Here is an 18911-nt window from a genome sequence, read left to right as displayed (position 1 = left end):
AAACAAAACACAGGATGGCAGCAAACAAAAAGCGTCAAAATGCAGAATTCAGAAATCACCCGAGGATAGTGCAGTTGCTACTTCCAGCTTTGATGCGCACGCACGCACACACACACACACACACGCACACAAATTCTGCTGTTCTAATTAAGTTTCAGCCAAAGACAAAAAACAAAACAAAAAAAAAAAAACGTTGTATTGTTCCGATAAATCACAAGTGTCTGTGTTACATAAAAGTTTTGCCTTCAAATAATCCAGTAACCCAGTTAGAGCGTCTGTAGTGAGTAATCCATTACAAATGTTATTCTGTAAGCTCTTTAATTGAAATACTTCACCCTAAAAAAAAATTTTAATTTACTTTTATAAAAACTAATAAGATGCCAAATTACAGTTATTTATCTACATTCCTAAAGAAAATCATTTTCTTAGAGGTTGAATGTTGTGCTTCACTAATTTCTCACACTGTGCCAGGTAAACTTTAGTAATATAACATGACTTCAGTTTGTTATTTGCCTGATATACAGAAATATTTTAGTTATAGGCAAATATGGCAGAATTTAAGAAAGAAAAGAGAAAAAAAGTATTTGTATTTATGATAGGTTTACGATGGTTGTGTGGAAGAGCAGAGCAGCAGCTGCTCAAATATGCAGAACCACCACACCACAGTCAAAGCCACTTATATCACATTTTTTCTCCATTCTGATGCTCTGTTTGGAGTCCAGCAGGTCGTCTTGACCACATCTACGTCCCTAAACATGCAGAGTTGCTGCCATGTGAGTGGCTGATTAGGCATTTCTTTTAATGAGCAGCACAACAGCTGTAGCCAGTGAAGATCATCCTTGTGGTGTGATCATCCTCGTGTACCAGTCAGCATGGCCTTAGTCTCTAAAGTGACTTTGAGTTCATCCTTAGTTTTACAGAGACAAAAGGTGGATTTTCTTTGCTTTATTAAACATAATTTATGTTTTCCCTTCTAAATCAAGCATTCAAGCACAAAACAAATCAATGCCTTCAGACAAAACCAAAGATCAAGTGGACGATCGTCTCACATTTATGGAAGCCTGTTTCCGCCACTTAAAAAAAAAAAAAAAAAAAAAAAAAAAAGATCCATAACTCAAAATTCCGAGTTATTTTCTCAAAATTCCGATTTATTAACTCAATATTCTGAGAAAAGCAACTCGAAATTTCGAGTTAGCGCTGCCAATCAGTAATCTACGTGAATGACGTCATTTCCTTGTTACCTGGAAGCTGAAGCCCTCAGCTACAAATGCTACAGCTAAGCTATTACATCCAGTCGTGAATGCACAGATTGCTGAGTGTTTTCAGCCTGGCTTCACAAATGATGAAATCCCTGTGTTATTAGCTGAATCACATGGTGTTACTATCAGCAAACGTATTCGCAAAAGCGCCAATTTGTTGGGATCCTTTTTTGAGTGCGCGTTCCTCTGCGCGATATGCTTCCGGGTAACAAGAAAGCGACCTCATTCACGTATATTTTTGATTGGCAGAGCATTTCCCATAACACAGAATAAATCTAATTCAATCACAATGTTGATTCTTTGTGTTTAAAATTAATAAAAATGAGGAACACGTCTGCGGGCTGAAACCCACTCGAGTGGCCACAATTCTGGTTACATTTGGTAACAGAATAACTAAAAAAAGATATCTATAAAAGATTAAAAACTAACTGCACTGTGCATGTGGTGGACCACCACAAAAAAAGAAAAAGAAGAGAAATGATCATCGGACTCTGTGACAGATTCTGTGCAAGTGAAACATGCAGTCTTAAATCAAAGGAAATTTGACTGCACAACAGCGTTAACCGTGTGTATTTGACTCAGTGGGTAGGTGTGACGTGTGCATCGCAGTGATTTGTGTTTAGCTTCTGAAATCTTAAATTCAATGATACAATAAAATCTGTAAAGGTGTTAAACACTGAAGTGGATTAAAAGCACCTTTGCCCCGCGGCTGGTATTTTTTGCTACTCTAAGTGAATTTCACCTGATATTAGCTAAAAATGATTAGTTTAAAATCTTTAGTTTGATTCAGTCTCAGATGTCCAAGGCCCACGGCTTGAAAGACCCTGGTTTGCTGGCTGGAACCTGGAAACAAAAAGAATAGGAATTAATGTGTAAAGTTTTGGTCTTCAAAACAGTTCTGCACACCATCATCATTCCCACAGGTATGAGCTTCCTGCCATCACTCACAGTGGCCTCTCATTAATATGAGCAGAATGTGCTTAAAGTTTATGTGACAGCTGAACTCCTCGACCTTTCCTGTCTGTAAGCATAAATTTACAGTTACAGGACCTGAAGTTTACAAACTGTCCCGTTTAGGCGAACTCCAGATTGTGTAGCTGACATGTGTAGTTACCTTCTGAGTGAATGGGGAGGCAGAGGCTAAGCAGGCCCTCTCTGGTGTTGCAGGGGAGTTTAGAGAAAAGGGTCCCTTCAAACCAGAATCGGAGCGAGCAGCAGCCACGGCGTCTTTGATGGCGAAGAACACCGAACTGCCCAAGAAGAGGGTGGGTTCTCCAATACCCTGCACAGGAGACAAAAATCAGCAACGCACCAAGTACAATAGAAAACTAAAAGACTGAGGTGTTTGGAAGTAATCTTCCTCCTTGTGTCTGACCTTTGAAGAGTAGATGGCGTAGGGGTTGTCAGAGTCGGGCAGCAGGTAGACGTTAAACTGCAGCGGCACATCGCAGACCGCCGGGATCTTGTACTGAGACGGTCCTCGAGTGTACAGCAGCCCGAAGGGAGAAAACTTCAGCTCCTCCAGAGTGTAGAGACCCAAACCCTGCATGAACGCTCCCTCAATCTGAGAGAAGGGAAGAAATCAAGGAGAGAGACGTTAATTACTACGCTCTGCTAAAAGTTGTTTTTTTACTTAACTAAATTCAGCTGTTCAGGTTTTAAAACACTGGGTGAAATGGGTGCAGCCACTTACTGAACCGTGCAAACGGGCTTGAGTATACATATCGACTGGGGGGGTTTGAACAGTTCTAACAAACCTGAAGGTCAGCTCAGGTAACTTTTGGCTCTGGACCTCTGGTTCCCCCTTTTTAAATGATTAAAATTGCCATGGTTTGGTTGCAGACAGCCCTCCGCGAACCTGGTTCTGCCAGAGTTTTCTCCCTGTTAAAAAGCAAGTCTTTTCTTTTCCATTTACACCAAGTGCTTACCCACAGTGGGTTGTTTGATTGCTGAGGGTTTCAATGCATTATTGTAGGGTCTTTATCTTACAATATAAAGCACCTTGAGGGGATTGCTGTTCTGATTTGGCACTATATAATAATTTGAACTGAATTACTTATTTGGTGTGACCACCTTTATTCTTCAGCACATTCTGAACTCTCTTAGCTTTGTCGTGTCTTTAATAAGGGTGGGTTTTAATGATGGATTCTGGCTTGGATAACGTGATATCAATTCATTAAAATCCTGAATCGATTGTTTTATACAAATGTATTTTGCCCAAAATTCCAGAATCTCAGGTGAAACGTCACAAAATTTTGACAACCACCAAACATTTAAAACGGTAAATGAGAGCAGCTACACGGGTTCTGCACAAAGACGTAAACACAAAGCGCGGACCCGCGGATCAAAATCAGTGAGATGTGGCTTTCTCACCGATGGCACGGACACGGTCGGGGCTGAAAGCCGACAGCTCGCTGATTCTGATGTTTTGGCGGGTCCGCGCTTTGTGTTTACGCCGATTCTAAAGCTGTTAGTTTGATCTCTCTCCAAACAATATTGACTGAACCAGCAGCAAAAGAAGATCCAAACTAAGCTTCACATAAACATCGTTTTGAATTCCCTCTGACTTTTACTGTTTTGCATCCACCACAAAAAAACAACAAAAAAAACAAACAAACAAAAAAACAAACAAAAAACAACCCACACTTCATGCACAGCTCTCTCTCTCTCTCTCCCTCTCTGTACTTCAAGAACAGTTTCCCGTCTATCCCTGAAATCTGTTTTCTGCATTATTCGCTTGCTTGTTACGCACAAGACTGTTGTTTACAGCGCTGTCGGCCGATGTTTTTCTTCTTTTCCTTTTACTCACTTCCAAAAAGAAAACCTAATTTCTGCTGTTCTATACTGAACAGATTTAAACTTTGTAAAATTATACAAAATGCAAAACGCTCAGCCGTGTCTCTAATAAAACCACTGTAACTTCAGAGGTAATGTTCATAAGCTGATTAATGGTTTTCTTTCGTTTTCGATGTACTGCAGAATATTTTTATAAAATCCCAGGCCAGGAAAATCGCCCTCATGTTTTTCTGTGTTTTATCTTCAGCTACTTTGACACAAAGGCCTCTGCTGTGACGCTCACACCTTTGATAAAGTCTTGCGAGTGTCAGCTTCCTTTTTATAGATACAAAAATATGTAAATGTACTGATCTGAATTATAATATTTCTGACTGAGGCAAAATTTCCCAGATTCAAATCAAACTGAATCGAATCGATTCAGGACCTTTTGAATCGGAATCGAATCGATTCTAGAAATCAGTGACGATACTCAGCCCTAGTCTTTAAGTAGTCTTCAGGAATAGTTCTCCAGGCTTCTTGAAGGACATTCAAAGCTCTTCTTTGGATGTTTCTGCCTTTTGTTATGTTCTCTGTCAACATGATCCCACACTGCTTCAATAATGTTGAGGTCCGAGCTCTGGGGAGGCCAATCCATGACTGATAGTGCTCCACTGTGTGTTTTTCTGTGCAGGTATGATTTTACTGCTCTGGCAGACCTTCAGAAAGCCCAGAGAACTATTTCTCAAGAACACAAATTCTGGCTCCAGTCTTTTTCATGCTGTTTACATTGTGTTGGTTAATGACACTGAAACAACTGCCAGGCAGTCATGCAAAGATGTAAAATGGCCGTAGGTCTGACCTGGCCCATGTCCACAGATGGGTTCACACTTTTGCCGATATCCACTACGATGTCAGTCCTCAACGTCTGCAAGAAGCACAAACATGAAAAGAAAACTAAAAAAGGATTCCTTTATTTTCTGGCAATATTCCTTCTGTTTGCAGCAAGTGGCATTCAGAGTCGAGACCGTTCAGACAGACCCTGTATTCTCCGGTGAGGCAATCCAGCTCCACCTCGGAGCAGCTCACTCCGTAGGTGTAGTAAGCATAAGGCTGGCCCTCCATCTTGTCCCAGTCGACGTAAAGGTCAGGACCTCTGAGGACAAACAGGAAGATACAGTCACTTACTGCTACTTCATCCATTATGGGTGTGGGGGGAGATTTCTATCATACTTGTAAAATCCAGTCGCTGACAAACTGATCTTCTCCATAAATGCTTTATTGGCCTGCGTTCAAAGAAAAGTTATGTTATTTAAATGCTCCAAATCTAACAACATCATTCAAGGATTTTCGTACCCAGCTCTCCCAGGTTCCTTTGGGGTTCTTCTTTCTGATTGGCTCCAGTCGCTGGTACAGAATCTGGCAGGCATCTTTGACCGCCATGCCGTTAGCATCGGTACCAAAGGACGCAGCAGATGGGCAAGTGTTGGGAACGGTGTTGGTGCTGGTTTCACTGATGTAGATCTTTGAGGGCGGGATGTGAAGCTCCCGGCTCGCAATCTAACAAACAGAAAAAGCCAGACCCCAAAAGGCATAAATCTGGTGTTTTTCTGCTTTTTTGTAATAATACTGAAGCACAAATCTGGCCAAAGACAGACCAACAAAACGAAAACAGCAGTGACACAAACTTTACAGTATTTTTAATGTTCATCCTCTTAACGTCAATATCTGCAAATGTCTCAAAACTACAACCAAACCCCCCCAAAAGCCAAAAATAGTTTACTGAACATTTCTGATACATAAGCTAATAATTAACACCTGCTCATTGCAGCCACAGATGTCCCGTGGTGCGACCTGGCCGGTGAAATTTGCACCTCAAACAGTGCAACTCTCGGGAACTATTTTCAGTGGCGGATAAATTAGAATTGGTGCCCTTTTTGCATTTGTGGCAAAACGATGGTGGAAGCGAGCATAACGGGAGGTAAACCTTTGTAAGCAGGTAAAAATAAAAATCGTGTCTACCGCTTCACCAGTCTGTTGCCTTCACATGTTTTCAGTGCTACAGTTATCTCACGCAGATTATCCAAATATAATGGTGTTAAACATTAAACTGGAAGGCTCTAATGCAATATGCAGCAATACCGTTAAGCTGTTGTTGTTTTAATCCACCCAACAATTGTCTTCTTATCTTTTAAATAGCATTAAAATAAATGCATTTATCGTGTGATTCTTTAAGTCTTTTTATGCTTATTTCTTGATTTTGATGCACAAAATGATTTTATTATTTAACTATTTTTAACATATTCCTAATTTATACATCTCGACATGCTATTTTTTTCCCCATGTACTCCATTTATATATTTACATTGTACATTTATATAGCTCAACATGTGTTTCTTATTATATTTATAAGATTTTTACATGCATACATTAACACTAATTAGTGTGAATGCTTGAAAAGCATTCACAGTATTGTTCTTCAAATCTTTATTATTATTCCATATTCCGTACGTTTTTTGGCATCTAACTCCTTCAAAACCGTTCAACTTAGAAAAACCATTCAAACATCGTTAGATTCCTATTATTTTGGACATGACTGCTTCTATTTTTCTCATTTTTAACATTTATATTTTTAATTTTATTCAACTTTATTCAACAAAAATTTCCCATGTATTTCAATGGGGAGACCCTTCAAATTCTCATTCAACTTACTCATTTTTAAACTCTTACTACTTCCACATACATTGACATAGAGCCACCATTCAAACTTTAAAACGAAGACAAGACATTCAACTATTCAACTTGTATTTATCTTTTCAATATCTATTATACTTTTTCTTCAGTTCCAGTTTAAGTTTCATGATGTTTTTTCACCCGTTTCAAAATTTATAATGGGTGTGTATGGGACGGAATGTTGGGGCTAGAGTGAGACAGCTCAACTGCTAGAGTGAGAGGAGCAAAAAAATTAATCTTAAAATCTTTTTTAAAACTGCTGCTGTGTCTGCAGCGTTTGCTCTACAGGTATGATTTTACCCTCAAAACGTAGCCATCGCTGTCCTCTTTCATCCAATGTGTTTACTATTGTACTAGGTGTTATGGTTCTTTCATAAATGTCACCAATGCACAGCCTCCTCCCTCCAACTCTTCCATAGACTCTAATGTTAAAATGGCTCAGAAGGTTCGTTTGAAAATCAGAAGAGCATGGTGTCTTTCCACTGTCACCACGTCCATATAATAAACTCCACAGACATGAAAACTGAGAATTTGGTAGACTAGAAGCTGCTGTCGCTCACGGTGAAAGAATTTTGTCAATACGACTTTTACTTTTCATTTGGGAACGATTTGTTTCGGCCTGACTTTTCTGTTCATTTTAAGCAGCAAAAGTGAGGCGCATGTCTGTGTCCGTGTGTATGGAGCCATTGGGTGCGGTCACTATAGCAACCAGGCTCACACCTGCCTGCTTAACGAGCTCTCTCTGCCACTGTACCAAGATTCATCTTAAACACTTCTCTTTCAACTGCTGCTGTGTCCACAGTGTTAAAGCCATCATTTTACCCTCAAAACGTCGCCATCGTTGTTCTTTTTCCAACATCTTGTCTTTCAAAGCTCAGAGATGTAAACTTTTTAAACTGTGTGGGTCCAAGTGGAGGGATCACATTTTAGTCATTCAGTGATTCAAAGAATATGACCTTTTAATATTCATTCAGATGTTTTCTGACTCTAAATGTTCTTTTCTCATTTCTTAGGTTTTTCTAATTTACAATTAAAACATTTTCAGCTTTTTTCCAACTTCTTCTTCTGTGTAACCTTCAGCTTTTAGCAGTTCAGCACTTTTGTTTTCAGGTTAAATTCGGACTTTTTTTTATCTCATTCAATATTTTTAACTCAAAATTCAGCAATTAATTCATTTCAGTGCATACATTCAGATTCAAGCATTCACACTGCAGTTTCTTCAGAAAATGCACTTTCTAGTTAATTTAAGTTAACCTTTTGGAGTGCATTTTTTTTTTTTTTTTTTTTTTTTTAAAATACACAAATACATGATATTTTGTTATATACACATTTTTTTGTCGTTTCCAGTGAGGTGCTTCACACAGTACCTGCTGCATTTTCGTGTGGACTCCCTGACCCATCTCCGTCCCACCGTGACTCACCAGAACCGAACCGTCTTTGTAGATGTGGACCAAAGCTGCAGCCTGCCACAAACAAAACTGAACTAAACAGAAGCAAGCGGCTACTGAGCTGACTGCATGCAACCTGCAGTCGCGCAGCCACAGCAGTAACAACTACAAAGAAAAAAAAAAATACCCAAAAAACACAAACATAAAGACCCTGAAACAGGCTCTTGTCTTTACACACAGGACTTGAGCAGAATTGGCTCTTTGGCTTCTGTAAGCTGTAAAAATCTAAGATATATTCTTGCAGTGTGTCATTCTGCAAGACTTCACGGAGTCATTGTGACATCACAGGGTGTCATGCAGTGTTGTGCAGCTCTCTCCATGCCCTTTTGCATGATCTATTACTAGATATGGCTTCTTTTTGTATGGCGCCAACAATGAAGGCAAAGTTTTTGCTGACTTTCACATCAGCAAAAACTTGTGAACATGAGCACAAAACTCTGGAAACTCCAAGCCTGCGGGGACAGAATAAGATCAGACCTGATTAAGGAAGCCATCTGAAAAGGCGATGCCATATTTGATGGGGATGATGGAAATCCCCCTCTTCTTCCAGCGGTTCTGCTCGTTAAACTGCTCGATGGCGCCACGGCGGGCACTGTAGTCAGACCGGCGCTTGCACTCTTCCCAGCAGCGCAGCAAGTTCTCGGGGTTGAACTCAAACTTGTAGTGGGTGGTCGAAGGGCCCCTGTACATGTTCATCTCCCGAATCTGATGAAGGATTTTAAACATTTAATTAGATGCTGTTTTGTAAACCCGGTCGAGCTCGTGGCAGGAGAGGTTGGGGCGGAACCTTGTCGGCGGGGCATCCCAACACCATGGCAACGTCGTTGATCATGTTCTCCACGATCAGCAGGCCCTGGGGCACCCCAAAGCCCCTGAAGGCAGTGTTTGATGGCAGGTTGGTCTTGCATGCGGTGCCGCGACCTCGCAGATTGGGGATGTTGTACGCGGTGTCCATGTGGAGGACCATCTTCTCAGCAACCTGCAAACACCACAAAATCCACTCTTACGTTCTTTGGCGTTTCACTTACATTTATCTCCAGTAGCATTTCCTTTTTCCACTTACCAAGGGAGACTCATCTACAGTGTTGCCACTGTTGGCAAAGAACTGGAAATCTGCAGCAACAATCTTCCCATCATTCATGAAACCCACCTGAAACAAACAGCAGTCAACTCCCAGGATGATGACGAACACAAGTCAACAATGCCTTTAAAACTAAAAAGTTTAAAGATCTTTTGGTCACAACCTTTCAAAACTGAAGATGAAATCCTTTAAAGCCCACATTTGTAAACCACCAAGAAAGTAAGAAATGTAAGACAACTCTTTACAAAAAATACTGGAGCTACCGCTCAACCTCCTAGTAGATACACCTATGGTATTGATTTAAAACTCCTACATCGCTTCTTTGAGTTACTGGAGTCACAAACTTAGGCATCCACGTTTCACGCCTGCTCGGTAGAGTGCAGACAATACCACATCAGCCTTTACAGCTGAGAGACAAACACAAACCTCTCTGCAGACTCTGCTGCACCTTGGTTCTGTCTTACATCACACTGTTTGAATAATTAAAGCGCTGGAAGGCTCCCCTCACACAAAACACTCAGAATCCTAACCAATAAATAACGATACCAAGTATATTTGAAATTCAAAAGTAATTTTCTTAAACACTAAATAAATAAAATAAAATCAAAACAGTGGGCAACACCTAAAAAATTAGAAGGTATATCCTGTGCGCTTGGTTGTACCTTATATTTTCCCAGGGTGGGATGTCGGCCTCCTGTAATGAGCATGTCCTCGCCGCGCTCCAGGACACAGCGGACGGCACGATTGGTCCTTTAAACAGTTATAATAAAAGAAAACAAAATGTAAGAACTTTCCAGCTTCTTTTTCTTTATTAATGTCTCTTCAGGCCTCAGTAACACAGGTCCAGAGAGTGAAGGTAAGCGACCCTTAGCAACTGCCAGCTGTTAAGGAAATTGCTGTATTCCCCACTAGTTGGCCAGTGGCTACAGAGATGGTGCTGAAACAAAAACCTACTTGCAATTGCTTTGGTAACGTAGACCTTTTACTTTGAAAGTGAACGGCCTCTGTCAGATATTTGTGGCTTGGAGGTTACCGACCAGCCTGTGTGAAAGACTTGCTAATCCTTTGGACTCACTTCCAAGCAGCCACCGAGGTGATAGAAGCCAAAACTGAGGTTCTGGTGACCTTCCCTCCAAAGGCTCCGCCCACTCTTTTGACATGACAAGTGACTCTGTTGGATGCGATGTTCAATGTCTCGGCAACAGCATCCTGCACAGAGAGATCCAACCCACCTGCAGCTCTGACTTGTCTTTTATGTTCAACATGTGAGCACTGGTGAGCCATTACTCACTGAGTAACTCTCAGGTTCACTGACACACACCTGCTCCGTTTACCTGAATCAAAGTTGGCCACTGAGTGGAGATGTAAACGTTGAACTCCATCTCCTCGCCGACGGGAACCACCAGCATGCTCTGCGTCTCCATGTAGAAATGCTCCTGGCCTCCAATTCGAATCTCCCCTGAGGAGAAAACATGCAGAGTTTAAAAAGAAAAAGCAGACGTTGTTCTCAAACAACTTTTACCTTCATAAACCTTGTCGACAGTTTTAAAGGCTTCAGTCACATCTCCCCTCTGAAGCAAACGTCGTGGTTCAAAGTAAGATGACTTCTCGACGGCTTCCTGTCACAAAAAGTGTGACGTTGAAAAGTTTACCCATCTGCACTTTTAGCATTTTCTCCAGTGAATTATCAAAAAACAGAGCAAAACACCCCGATGTAAAGGAACAGAAACAGTTTTACTACTCAAACTATAGTATTCCCCATGATGCAGATGCTCAAAGGGTAAAAAGTCAAACCTCGATCGTGAAAATGGGATCGGGCAGGTCTTCATAGCTGATCTTTACAGCTGCTGCTCCTCGTTTGGCGTGCGCCTTTGTGTCGGCGACCACCGCACATATCATCTGACCGATGCACGACACCTGCAGATATGGTGAGTGTCGTAATTTCCCCATTAGTGTTTAAATGTGAGTAAAGAGCAGCGGGTGCGCAGAAGGCTCTACCTCGCTCTCGGCAAGCAGCTCCTCATTATAGCCGCAAAATGTGCGGACTTTCTTCCCGGGAATGTCTTTGGTTGTGATGACGTCGACAACGCCGGGAAGCTGTAGGGCTTCGCTCACATCCAGCCCTCTGTCAGACAGCAAACATCAAAATATCAGCATGAAAACACCAGAAAGAGCCTCTTTTTCCTAATGTAAATGCACTAAAGCTCGTTATTTAAAGATAATGAAACTCAAAAGCTCCAAAGTGAAGTTTGTCTATGTTGACTAGGGTGGGGCGATTGGATGAACATTAGTCCAATCGCTCATGCAAGTTAGTCGTGTTTGAGAAGTTTACCAGGGTGATTTATTTATTTGCCCATGAGTGAGTTTGCTAAGAATGATGGAGCTAATAGAAGCAGTCAACAGAACCCCCCCCAAAAAAAAAATAAAAATTTGTGTATTTTTTTTTTTTTAAAAGCACCCTCTTTCAACTGCGAGCCACTGCACCCTCTTCAGAGTGCGCCCAAATGCTTGTTGATGGAGCTGCAGAAGCTGGTGATAGCCAAGCATACTCAGCCGGATGGTGGACACGTACATACTCATGTAAGTTAGTCGTGTTTGAGTGCTTTGCTCGCACTATACGTCTGCACAAGCAGCACACTGCTTTGATTACATCCTTTTTCATCTGGCCCAAACACCCCCCCCCCCCCCAAAAAAAAAAACAAAACAAACAAACAAAAAAAACAAAAAAAAACAAAACAAACATTGGCAACTTTTTTCTTTAGTGTTTTTTTTTACGAATTAACACGACTTGACGCGATTAACAATTAAGCCAGCTGGAGCGCAGACTGACTCAAAATCCCTGAAATGTCTCCGTCAATGCATTTTGGGAGTTCGTCCGTTCTGTGCTCCAGATGGGTCGAGTGTGTTTAAAAAAAATTTAATCGTGATGACCATGCATGATTACATTGCTCCGCCCATCAAAAAGTCTGCGCATACGCGAATATATCGCCCACGATTGCTGGACTCACAATTGCCGGTTGGAATTTTTTTTTTTTTTTTTTTACATATCGCCCAACCCTAATGTTGATTGCAAAAGTGAAACCAACAATAATGCGCCAAACACTGCAGTTCCTCTAGTGACCACTTGAGGCGGACTCCAAGCATGAGTCAGTCGCCATAGAGTCCCATGTTAAAATGCCTGACTTTAAAGCAGAATTAAACATCTTTACAGCCAGAGACAAAATGTAACTTTACTCCTTCATAACTGCACAGGCATGATTTTCTTTAACATCCCATGTCCAGAATATCCACCATCCCTCCTCTGCATATGTGCAAACCATCATCTGGCCCCCTGATGCACTGCCTTGTAATCTCAGTGACTCCCAATGAAAGTATTAACATCGCCAGATCTGCTGTCTGTCTTTTTGTTAGTGACACCATCTGTCTTTGGAAACAAAGCATGACCAGGAGCACACACACAACAAAACCTAGAGGTCATCGCTCAGCTATCGCCATCTGGTGGTCTTTGGATAGAATACAGGTTTTTAGATAGCTTTGCATTGCTGATGTGGAAGCCATGTTTTAAGGCTAACGTTTTAAAGGTTAAGCAAATCTGTGTCCATCTGGCTGCATTGCTCTGCCTTTCCTGTCACTTCCTGCAGCTGATCATGGTCTTCATGTTTCCTGTATGCATCCATTATTTTGCATTTCTATTGTTCGCGCAAATGTATGTCAGTCCACAGCCCTGTGGAAGTCCTGCTGACACAGCAGGAAACCTATTATGCAGTGCAAGCAACAGAAGAATCTGCTTTTTAGTGCTGCCTGTGTGAAGGGACCATAATTACTTGTGATCATGAACAAGACACCTCCTGTGGCCATTAGAGGAACTGTAGTTTTTGGCTTTTCCTTGTTGGCGTTGCCATTTGGTGCTTACGTGATCTTAGCGTGTGGTCGGGAGCTGGTGACCACCATGAGGAAGAGCTCGCCCTCTATCTTTGGGAGGTCATCGCAGTACACAGCCTCGCCTGTGGCCTGGCTGATGGCGGACCGATGCATCATGGGACGCCCTACTGCATCGTGGTTACTCTGGTCCTTTGAGACAGGCTGATGAGGAAGAGGAAGTAGTCGTGTTTATGAAGAAAGCACATCTGCTTTTGAGTTAAACCATTCTGAAAGCCATTTTGTAACCTGGAACTCCTGCAGGCCAGGTTGGATCTCTCTGGGTAAAGGTTGTATCTTCTCAGGGACCTCGTCTGTGATCACATTCTGTAAAAACACATTTAAGTCAGTTGGATTTACCACATTACCCTGCACTATTTCTTTAAAGTAGATCTCTTTTTACCATTGCTTTCAGCTTGTGCAGGACCTCCAGGTAGAATTTGAAGAGCAGACTAAGAGTCAGAGACCTACGAAACTCCACCTTCCCTCCTGGAGCTGAAGGAGGGAGGGCCAGCTCTTCCAGAAGGATGTCGTAGGCTTGGCCGAGGGTCTCGTCGTCCCACGGCCTGAAGGGAAGAAAAGCAAATCAGCACAAGGTGAGAAAGTAATGAAGTAAAGTAGAGAGCGGAAATTGAGGGGAAAACAAAGAGACCTCCTGATGATGGCCTGGCAGGTTTTGGCTGCACTGACTGTGGTCGGGCCCATCCCTCCGTAGTAAATACTGACATCCTGAACCACTCTGGAGCTCTCTGAGAACATCACCCTCATCCCGGCTGTCACGGTGGCGAAGGAGGCCTCCTTCCTCGGTGCGTGGCGTAAAGCCTGAACAAACTCCCCCTGCAGGTGAGACGAGGTGCAGCACTAGTAATCGTTTTCTCTTTAGCACATAATCTATGACAGACGCTCACAGCCACACAGTAAAATATGTGTCACCAGTGTGGAGGAGACGCAGCATGTTCTTACAAATAAAGAATAAAGTTGGTGTACCTTTCTGGAAAAGGGGATGAAAACGGAGACGACAATCTCCTCCGGCTGCAGGATGACTTTCCCAAATCCCACGAAGAAGTCCTGATTCAGGGGAACCTCTCGTCTTCCTCCTGGTGAATTCATAGAGTTCAAGTTGCAGTTTGTTTATTCATCACTCATCTTGATATTTTTTTTTTTTGACTCACCGCTGGAAATCACGCTGACTTTGCAGTTGCCGGCAGCCAAAATGGGATTCAGGTCCGAGTTGGGGTACGCACTCACGATGTTTCCTCCCAGAGACTAAATGCAGACACATTAAACTTGTACTCAGAAACGAGAGGAGATTATAATCAGTTTAAGTTTTAATTCAAGGCTTTGAGTTCTAGTTTCTTTGAAGCCAGCCCTCTTTTTGTCTTACAGTGCCCCCTCATGCCCACAGCGAAGATATTTCTTCTTTGTCTAGCTGATTTTTTGCATGACGTCTGACCCATGAGGAAACGTTCACTATATTGCAGTAGTATTTCTCATCATCTGCAGTAGACCTTCACTGGCTGAGCTAGCATGAGAGCAGCTGTGCCCTCAGCTTTGGCCACTCAGGCACCATTTAAACAATGTTAGACCGATGCATGAAACGTAACATCTTAGGAGCTTTTTACTTTCAGTTCTATGGGAAATTTAAATGTGGTGTTGGTTTTTTGATGTTGTGCAGCAACTGTTTGACTGGTTATTGTTAACCGGTTCCTGACACCCCAGTCACAGCCGTGCGCGGCAGCTGCAGCCATTACAGATCGGCCCTGTAAAATGAGCAACGGGCTCAGAGTACCTTCTGGAATAAGTGCAGAGCACTACAGCTCAGCAAAAAAAAAAAAAAAAAAAAAAAAAAGCTTATATGCAACAAAAGCAATACTTGCACCATCGCCTCACAGCAAGAAGGTCCTGCATTAGAATCTACAGTGGGGGTCTTTCTGCATGGAGTTTGCTTGTCCTTACCAAGTCTGTGTGGTTTCACTCCGACTCCCTCCCAGAGCCCCAAAAACATGCACGGTGTTCGGTTAACTGGTGATTCTAAAGATGTCAATGTGAGCATGAACGGTCGTCTACATGTTGGCCCTGTGACATTGAAAACAGATAGATGGGTACATACATGGGCGACCATGGCTCAGGGGGTTGGGAATCGCATCTGTAACCGGAAGGTTGCCGGTTCGATCCCTGGGCTCTCTGTCCTGGTCGTTGTGTCCTTGGGCAAGACACTTTACCCTACTTGCCTACTGGTGTTGGCCAGAGGGGCCGATGGCACGATATGGCAGCCTCGCTTCTGTCAGTCTGCCCCAGGGCAGCTGTGGCTACAACTGTAGCTTGCCTCCACCAGTGTGTGAATGTGAGAGTGAATGAATAGTGGTATTGTAAAGCGCTTTGGGTGCCTTGAAAAGCGCTATATAAATCCAATCCATTATTATTATTATTATTATTATTATTATTATTATTATTATTATTATTATTATTATTATTATTATTATTATTACAGGCTTAAAAATCATTTAAAAATGGCTTCATTCTCATGCTTTAGTCAAGCTCAACTGGATGAACTCCAACAGGCTTCTGCACACAAGCCTTCATCAGGGAGTTTCATATTTCACAAAAACAATGAGCCTTTTCTGCTCGCCCTCGGCTAAAATGCAACATGTGGTGAGAGGAACGCACCAGCACTGATGCAGTGTCCACAAAGCAGCAGTCCACGTTATTCAAACTTAAGTCTATGTTCCATAAGCAAGAAACCACAGTGCCAGTTACAAATAATATGAATACATCTCAAACAAGATGTATTAAATGTTCAAATAAATATGAGCAAATATCAACTGAGGATCCTGCATCAGGATGATGTTAAAACAAAATCCTATGAATCTTTTAATTCTTGCTCTTTGCTCTTAGTGCTACAGCAAGGGTTAATTTAAGCGATGGAAACAGGATGTGGAGGAGGGGGGAAAATAAATCTAGAAATGAAGTAAAACACAAATAATAACAATCAATTGCACATGTGCGATTTCTCCTTACAGCGACGTTTCGGATCTGCACACTTCCCAGGTTCCCCAGCTGCCGGTTCAGTGCTCTGAACACCTCAGTCTTCTCCTCCGGGAACTGAGGAACCAGCTTCTCCAAGACAGAGTGAAGCTCAGACAAACTGCAGCCCGCTCCCACCCAAACGCCTGCAGAGAGGAAGCACATTAACCAACTTTATCTTTCCTTTAAATACCTCTTGCACACCCTAAAATAAACTCATTGTCTGTGCATGAACACCAACAGAGGGCTGGAGCCTCAGCTGAAGGTGTAGGTTACCCACCCTGTGGCGTCTGAGAGACCTCGAACAGCCCCTTCACTCTGGTTGGAGAGATGATCAGCGGATGTAGGATGCCTTTGAACTTCATGTCTGGACCTTCAGCACAAAGCAAATACAGCGGGTTAAAACGATACACTTTATAAAAGCAGGAGTCTAACCAGTAATTGATCTTGTTTAGAAACCTGAATTTGATCAAATAATGACAAAGAAAAATCTTTTCTCCATTTCCACTCTTTAAATCATGTTAGAAACACCTCAGAGGGTGTTTTCTGCTGACCTATGTTGGTGTTGCCCATGACCAGGGGAGCTTTGGGATGTTTGGCCTTGAGCTGGATCAGCTCCTCCAGAGAAACCGGAGACACCCAGGTGACCCTCTCCCCATGAAAGGTGAGTGTTTGAGGGCTCGTTGTATCTGCCATCAGCTGTAGTGAAAAGGGACATTACTGTAGCATCAATAGTTTAACTGGAGCTTTAGATACTCCTGCACCAAACCAGGATGTAAGTGTGAATTTTAAAGACCTTCCTCGTGTTGCCTTTGATGACTTACAATCAGCTCTGGAGGGAAGATCAGCTCCTGTGTTGGATCCAATGGCAGAAGATCCAGTTTGTCAAAGAGCTGAGGCTTTTCCTGCAGACAAGAAAACAGAAAGAAATAAACCCGGATTAACCCCCGTGTGCCCTCATGCACCCCTGACAACCTCAGCATGCTCCCAAAGAGACTGTGGTGAATCAGGAACAATCTGTTCCAACTTCTGCAATCAGGCAGAAGGTTCCGCACCATCCAGGCAAGGACAAAGACTCAAGAGGAGCTTCTATCCCCAAGTCATGCGGTTCCTAAACCAGAACGTACAGCATTTTTACTTCATGTATATAATGTTCTCTCCCTTTTTGCACAGCGTGTCGTGATACATTTCACTGCATGCTTTGTCACATGTATAACTATGCATGTGCCAAAGAATCTTGAATCTCCTCTGAAACCTAGGCAAGGCCATCACTGAACTCCTGAATTGTCTGTGGCTCCACGTGGCAGTGTTTGAGGCACTGACTCATTAAGTCTCTGAGGTTCTCACATGGCTTTTGGTCTGAGGAACGTGAAGGCCAATCAATGCTTCGTCCAGGAGCTGCCTACACACTCTGGCCACACAAAGCCGGGCTTTGTCCTGTACTCTGATGAATCAGGGTCCCCTCAGCATAAAGATGGACACTGATGTCCTTGAAGTTTAACTGACTGTTACACTGTTGATCAGGTGTTCAAGAGCAGTGCATAAAAAGAACAGCAAAACCAAAGCTAATGGCTTGATTGAGCAGTTAAAGGTCAGAAGAATGTGCTTCATTAAAAGCAGCAGCAGTAAAATGAGAGGAAAACAAGAGAACCCCCCCCCCCCCAAAAAACAAACAAACAAACAAACCAAACAAAACAAAAAACTCAGGTTCACCTGCTCAGGTTCATCACCATTTTTCTCTCCATTGAGGCAGCAGTTTGCAGCACCATTGGCTTGGCAGCAGTTGGCTTCCTGTTGGCATCAACGTATCAATTTGTTTATACTCGTGTTCTCACATTTCTCTCTTTTTATATAAATGTGAAAAAAATTGCCTAAATTAGAGTGTACCTGACAGAAGGTCCTGCAGCCTTCCACAATGGGTCGATATCCGGTACACCGACACAGATTACCTGAAGAAACGCCACAGTGAGTTCATTTTACTTCGATGATAAATGTCATCAAAACATATCAAAGTTTTCCCCAACAAGAAGCCGTGAATTATAAAAACACGTGCGACTCCAGCTACTCTTTGCAACCTGGCTTTGTTCACTACCTGCAGATCACACATGAGGGTAGGAACATACATCAACTACAAGGCAGGCTCTCATGCAATTTTCCCACCCTCTCTCATATTACTGTATAAAACATTTTCCCTAACTGTGATGTCCAAGTGAGGTCTGACACAGATTTTCACCACAAGTTTTTAAGAGTAACTAGTTTGCTGTCCAGGCATGAAGCCGAAATGCCACGTTCACGGAGAGGAGAGGGCCTCAAGAACACCTGCAGATGCAACTCAAGACTTAACCCTTTAAGGCCCACCATAGAACCAAGTCCGCCAGAGCTCACTTTTTTTTTTCTTTTTTTTTTTTTTTAAATAAACACACTAGTGTTTTTGGGAGCATTTCAAGTTGCTATACATCAATACAACCGTTATATCCCAAATTTCAAAAATATGTATGTATTAAGTCCATAGTAACTACATAAATTGCAAAAAAGTGCAATAAACTACAAAAAATAAATTGAGAATCATCTTTGTTTTATTTTGTTTGTTTTTCTACATATTTCTAGTTAGAGAAATTTCAGAGGTCTATCCCTCAAAACTGTAAATGCAAAAAGTTGCACAAAATAGTTTCCAAC

General features: G+C 42.2%; 1 protein-coding gene across 1 annotated transcript in view; it reads right to left on the bottom strand.

Moving 5' to 3' along the window:
• Window positions 1-1343: 1343 nt before the first annotated feature.
• Window positions 1344-18911, bottom strand: part of aox6 (aldehyde oxidase 6) — a 31895-nt gene continuing 14327 nt past the window's right edge. The window contains exons 6-34 of the mRNA XM_026158183.1: window positions 18123-18184; window positions 17949-18026; window positions 17060-17140; window positions 16790-16934; window positions 16516-16608; window positions 16230-16381; window positions 14384-14477; window positions 14199-14308; window positions 13864-14048; window positions 13615-13777; window positions 13461-13538; window positions 13207-13376; window positions 11292-11418; window positions 11088-11210; window positions 10816-10912; window positions 10628-10752; window positions 10369-10502; window positions 9956-10043; window positions 9276-9362; window positions 9000-9191; window positions 8690-8917; window positions 8132-8227; window positions 5388-5591; window positions 5265-5317; window positions 5073-5187; window positions 4894-4959; window positions 2635-2823; window positions 2374-2541; window positions 1344-2102 (exon numbers count right to left, since the gene is read on the bottom strand). Coding sequence (XP_026013968.1) covers window positions 2052-2102; window positions 2374-2541; window positions 2635-2823; window positions 4894-4959; window positions 5073-5187; window positions 5265-5317; window positions 5388-5591; window positions 8132-8227; window positions 8690-8917; window positions 9000-9191; window positions 9276-9362; window positions 9956-10043; window positions 10369-10502; window positions 10628-10752; window positions 10816-10912; window positions 11088-11210; window positions 11292-11418; window positions 13207-13376; window positions 13461-13538; window positions 13615-13777; window positions 13864-14048; window positions 14199-14308; window positions 14384-14477; window positions 16230-16381; window positions 16516-16608; window positions 16790-16934; window positions 17060-17140; window positions 17949-18026; window positions 18123-18184 — 3554 coding nt within the window. The 3' untranslated portion in view covers window positions 1344-2051. The remainder of the gene's footprint in view (window positions 2103-2373; window positions 2542-2634; window positions 2824-4893; window positions 4960-5072; window positions 5188-5264; window positions 5318-5387; window positions 5592-8131; window positions 8228-8689; window positions 8918-8999; window positions 9192-9275; window positions 9363-9955; window positions 10044-10368; window positions 10503-10627; window positions 10753-10815; window positions 10913-11087; window positions 11211-11291; window positions 11419-13206; window positions 13377-13460; window positions 13539-13614; window positions 13778-13863; window positions 14049-14198; window positions 14309-14383; window positions 14478-16229; window positions 16382-16515; window positions 16609-16789; window positions 16935-17059; window positions 17141-17948; window positions 18027-18122; window positions 18185-18911) is intronic.

This window comes from Astatotilapia calliptera, chromosome 23, assembly GCF_900246225.1.
Source record: "Astatotilapia calliptera chromosome 23, fAstCal1.2, whole genome shotgun sequence".
In the NCBI taxonomy this organism is placed as follows: Eukaryota; Metazoa; Chordata; class Actinopteri; order Cichliformes; family Cichlidae; genus Astatotilapia; species Astatotilapia calliptera.
Note: the sequence above shows the minus strand (reverse complement) of the source record. Positions and strands in the feature narration are given on the sequence as shown.